At 43.2% G+C, this 5,481-nt stretch overlaps 1 protein-coding gene across 1 annotated transcript in view; it reads right to left on the bottom strand.

The window, feature by feature from the left end:
• LOC123976785 (tRNA-dihydrouridine(47) synthase [NAD(P)(+)]-like) overlaps positions 1-826 on the bottom strand; it is a 4,071-nt gene extending 3,245 nt beyond the window's left edge. The window contains exon 1 of the mRNA XM_046059130.1: positions 774-826. Within this exon, the coding sequence (XP_045915086.1) occupies positions 774-826 (53 nt within the window). The remainder of the gene's footprint in view (positions 1-773) is intronic.
• Positions 827-5,481: the final 4,655 nt, after the last annotated feature.

Here is a 5,481-nt window from a genome sequence, read left to right as displayed (position 1 = left end):
GCCGACTCATCCAGATATTTGGCATGCTAGATATCTGGCAGACATCGGCGATGTGTCAGAAATGTGTCGGGGAGCCGTTTTGATACATCCTTGAGTAGTTCACACATAACGACTGGCGACCGCCAATCGATCGCTGATTTACCCGCGATCACAGCCTGATGGTCGCCGAGCGGCAAATCGGGCTAAAAATCGTGTAGTGTGAAATAGGCTTAAGTTGTCGACAGTCACACACATCGTCCGGGAGGAGATTGGAACGGAGGATGTTTTTCTGCTTGGGGAACACATTGAGGAGACACAGTTTGGCATCAACAACCATCATTCATAGGGCGTCTATCTCTATATTATGTCTGTGGTTTAGCCAGCTATTAGTAGCAGCTTTTTAAAAAAAATATTATTGTAAGTTGCATATACAGGTCACCAGGTTCGAATATTGATTTAAGGACTGAATGGAAGAGACATTTACAAAAACTAGCCAAAAAGTCATGTTCACACAAAGTTGATCTGCTAGCACAAGACTGGGAGTTTATTGATAATGAAATTAAGGGTTAGGGTTGACCAGTCCGACCGTGCTGTCGGACTGGTCAACAGCAGCGGAACGCTGTTTGTATGTCTGTCAGTCTGAGCCAAACTAATACTTTCACTACTCCCAACTTGGACTGATCCTCGTTTTTGCTGAATTCTGATTGGCTCAACGGCGCCAATCAGAGGAGTTTAATCCAAAATCTTTTGCACTAGTTTGCTAGGTAAGGAGTCTGAGACAGAGGATCCTATACTTGTGCTGTGTTACCACCACCACCTCCTGCTTCTTACAGCTCGGATCCTGCATGCCGTGATAAAATTGATGAGCATATGAGGACATACTGGGCTAAAATAGGACCTGAAACTTCAGAACAAAGACGCAGATGTCTCCGCCTCAGAAAGACAACATAAACACCAAAAGAGGTACTTTTCCAAAACCCTGTTTAAAAGGAGGCTGGCAAATGGCGAAACTGTGCCAAGAGAATGGCTGCTTTATTCCCTTCAAAGGGCACTGTGTTTTGTTTTGTACAGTATTTGGGGGCAATGATCTTAAGTCTGCACTCACAGCAGGCTACAGTGACTGGAAAAATGCCGCCACGCATTTGGCTGAAAACGAAGGATCGGAGTCACAGAAAGGCTATGGTCGACTACGTAATGTGCTGTGCTGAAGCTGGGTGTATAAATTCAGAACTAAAAAAACAATTTCACAACGAATGTGAATATTGGACTGAGGTTTTAAAGAGGGTGGTTGCGGTGGTGAAGTTCTTATATGCTAGCTTCTGGAGTCAGCTCGACGGAGCCCGTGATGGAACGATGAATTTAGGCACAACATGGTCCCATCTGGGGTGCCATTTCTGTGGTGTCCAAACAATAATGCTGTGATGATGTGTTGAGAGGAAACCCGCTTCACACTGTTCTTGATCATAAAAGTTTATTACATCATATTATATGTAATAAGGTATATGTATGTTTGTTCTGCTATTGATTACTGCTTGCTTTTATGTGCTGCTGCTGTTTATGGTATTTGTATGGCTTTATTATTGGAATAGTTCAAAGTTTATTGCATCAATTACAAGCTCTGCAGCAGCTTGGAGAGTGACCCAGCCCGATGGCCACTCTGTCTCTCTGTACATCAAACATTGCTTATACAGGGTATGTTTAGGTATCTGTTAGGTAACATAGAGGGGTTTGAGTCTCCAAAATAAAAGGTCAAACCCATAGAAGGGTATAGTACTATTCTGAAGTAACAAAACAAGGGGTTAGAGGTCAAATTCTATAGAAGGGTTCAGTCCCTACATAACCACCAATCACTGCTCTCCCCGTAGAAGGTCACTGACCCTCTGTCTTGCTGCTACAGTGCTATTTTGAACTGTTATGAGTCAAATGCACAAATATTGGATACCACACGAGGACTAACTTTCAGGGGACACAGTGACATTTTTGGCCAACCTGATAATGGGAACTTTATGGGTGTGCTGGAAGTTATCAGCGAGTGTGATCCATTTTTGAAAGTGCATATAGAAAAGTATGGCAATGCTGGCAGGGGAACACCATCATACCTCTCAACAGCAACATGTTTGGAGTTTATTGAACTGATGGGAGAGCAGGTCACAGAGATAATAAGTCAGATAAAAATCAGTGTCGATTCCACTCCAGATGTTACACATACAGACCAGCTCACATTCATAATGCGATATGTGTCACCTGACGGCAGCATCACGGAGCGTTTTGTGAAGTTTCTGCCAATTGAGAGTCATTCAGGAGAGTCACTTTGCCAGTCTGTTCTTGGTGTTTTACAAGATATGGGCTGTAGAGGCCAGTGCAACGATAATGCAGCCAACATGTCCGAGATTTACAGTGGCCTGCAAACGCTCATTAAACAGATTAACCCTTTGGCTGAGTGAGTACCATGCGCTGCGCACACATAATTTAGTGGGGCTGAACAGTGTCAACTGCTGCCTTGAGACAGAGGAATTTTTTAACTTTGTGCAGACACTTTTTAATTTTTCCTCCAAATCCACATCCCGTTGGCAGACAATTAAAGCAGGTTTAGAGTCTAAAGACCACCACAGGATAGAGAATGCCATTCTGTATAACTTGTGGAACAACATACTGCAACGTTTTCACAAGAGTAGTACTGCTCTACAGGCAGTTGAACTGGATTTATGTAATGCTGTTAATTTGATCAGCTCATTGAGGGATTATGTGGCCAGCCTACATGAGGATTTTGACAAATTTGAGAGTGAAGCAAAAAACTCCAACTTTGTCCCAACACTACATATGTATGTTTGTTCTGCTATTGATTACTGCTTGCTTTTATGTGCTGCTGCTGTTTATGGTATTTGTATGGCTTTATTATTGGAATGGTTCATTTTTGAGGATGTTGTGAATTTGCCTCAGTTAAACATGAGCTGCTGCAGATGTTTTTGGCCTAACTGTTTAAAAAAAATAAAAAATGTTACCAGCTTGCAGGTGCATTTTCAATGCTTTTTTTCTGTGGCATTGCTGTTTATAATAGGCTAATGTCTGAATGTGTTTGGGCTGTAGACCTGAGTGTTGCACTTGAGGCGTGTAATATAGGCCAACCCTTTTACGCATGGCACTAAATAAGTTTTTTCTGGTAAAGCATGCTTACGAGGGGGCCACACAAAAAGTAGCCTAGGGGCCCATGACCACCTTAATCCGCCACTGGCTGAAGATGAGGGATTTGATTTTTATGCAAACACACACGCTCTATTTTAACTAACTATTTTAGCACTGTGTCGGGCTGTAGACATGACATGTTGGTAGTAGTATACTGTAACTTACGCTGGGCATATTTGAAATGTTTGGTGCGTTCCCTTCTGGTAAAGCCAGTTGCAGTATGTAAAATTAGAACATTAGCTGTAACAGAGATGGGAAGTCAATGGCACCCACCAATTAAACAAGCAGAACAGCAGCGCGAAGTGACCAGATGCGAGGATGGATGATGCAGGGCTCTACAGAGTATTTCATTCACACATATCCCAAAAAATAAATACATGGGAAACGCAAAAAAATGGCATGCAATACAGCAATAATTATGTTAATCCTAAATATAAGCAAAGGTTACCATATTTTATTTTGAACCAAAATAGCACCACTATTTGTTGTAAGTGAGAAAAAAATGTATTTTATTTATGTCTGTGATGATTCTCAGTCATCCAGGTCATAGTTATCCAACGAAGGTTAAAGTCAAGGGCAACTGGACTTGGTTGAAGATACAGGAAGACGTTTCGTCCCTCATCCAAGGGACTTCTTCAGTTCTGACTGACTGGTAGGGAAACTCAGCTACCCCCACCCTCAGTGGGGTCGTTTGCCAGGACCGTCGATACTGTTGGTTTGTTATGGTGCTTTCAGACCAAAAGTGAAGCGAGCATTCGGTGCGGTGAGTTTACATACAAAGTCAATGCAAAGACGCTTAGAGCCGCGATTTCCTGTCGGGCGGCACGAAGGCAGCGCAAAGGAATTCGTGTGAGTTGAATATTTTCAACTCAAGCGAAGAAGTCGCATGACGCTGAGTCACGATAGCCTATCAGTGTTGAGATTGTCCGTATGTCACCGAGGCTTCAGAGCGTTGTGTGGAGAGGGCCGGGCAGAGCAGGCGATTGAAAATCGCTGCAACTATTGGACAAATAAACCCCCGTAGTCGGTCGGATTCTGCTCTGACAACTACGCCGTTTACTCGCGGGAGGAGCTCGGAGTAAACTGCTTTTATTAAATTAGCTTTTTAATTTAGTTTTTGGGATTTCAACGTTGATTTATCTTCACTGGAGCTTCTCAGCAGCTAGCTTCCATGCACATCCAGTTCCAGTGTTGTTGTTATTGTCGTTAGCTCTGTCGGACTATGACTTCATAATTATATAAAAACTGGACAAAACTGGACATTGCTGGGAGAAAAGAAGGCGAGGAGGTTGAACTACCTGGTGAGTTCAGAAAACATGCGTCTGTAACTTTATTCCAGCTATCATTGTACTTTACTGTGACCAAGTTAGCAAAGCATAGCCCTGATCGATCCAAACTCCATTCAGAAAACAAACATTTTAGAAGTTGTTGTCCTGCTGTCTTGCTGACAGACCTGACAAAGCATGAATTCATATGTTTAACAAATCTGCATCATGTTGTAGTTATGCATCAGTTTAATCCGTTTATTGCTATTTAATCACAGCAAATGTTTACTTTGGGTTCATACAGTTGTAGTAAAGGCGAGTTGTGTTTATTCACGTTATCGCATTAAAATCGCCTTCTCGCATTGTGCGTGAACACTTGCAGTGAATGCAGTCACACGAGGAAAGCGTTGCAAGGCGAAAATTCGCAGTTGGTCTGAATGCGGCATTAGTGTTCCTGGTTGTTGTAATGACAGTCGTTTCGGTCGTTAGGACTACCCGTGGCCAAGACTGAACGACCATCGTTGGCATCTTCACCTGAGGCCAATAGGTTACGTTTGTTGAGTTTCCTGGGAAGCGATGAAAGGACAGCATTGTAAGCGGGGGATAAGTGGTGGCGTAGACCCCTCCCCTGTTCAGTGACGGCTTCTCCCTTGACACCTCTTTCAAACCATCCATCTTCTCTGTCTAAAATGTGCACCTGGTGGTCCTCAAACGAGTGTCCTCTGTCCTTCAGATGTAAGTAGACTGAAGAGTCTTGACCTGAGGAGTTGGCCCTTCTGTGTTGAGCCATGCGTTTGTGTAGTGGTTGTTTAGTCCCCCCAATATAGAGGTCTGTGCATTCCTCACTGCATTGGACCGCATACACTAGATTGCTTTTCTTGTGTTTGGGTGTGCGGTCTTTGGGGTGTACCAGCATCTGTCTTAGTGTGTTCTTGGGTTTAAAAAACACAGGGATGTTATGTTTGTTGAAAATCCTCCTGAGTTTCTCTGATACTCCAGACACGTATGGAATCACAATGTTGTTGCGTTTGACCTTCTTTTCTTCATCCCCTGT

The sequence above is a fragment of the Micropterus dolomieu genome, linkage group LG09 (assembly GCF_021292245.1).
Source record: "Micropterus dolomieu isolate WLL.071019.BEF.003 ecotype Adirondacks linkage group LG09, ASM2129224v1, whole genome shotgun sequence".
Taxonomy (NCBI): Eukaryota; Metazoa; Chordata; class Actinopteri; order Centrarchiformes; family Centrarchidae; genus Micropterus; species Micropterus dolomieu.
The sequence above is the reverse complement of the archived record's forward strand: the minus strand, read 5'-3'. Positions and strand labels throughout refer to the sequence as shown.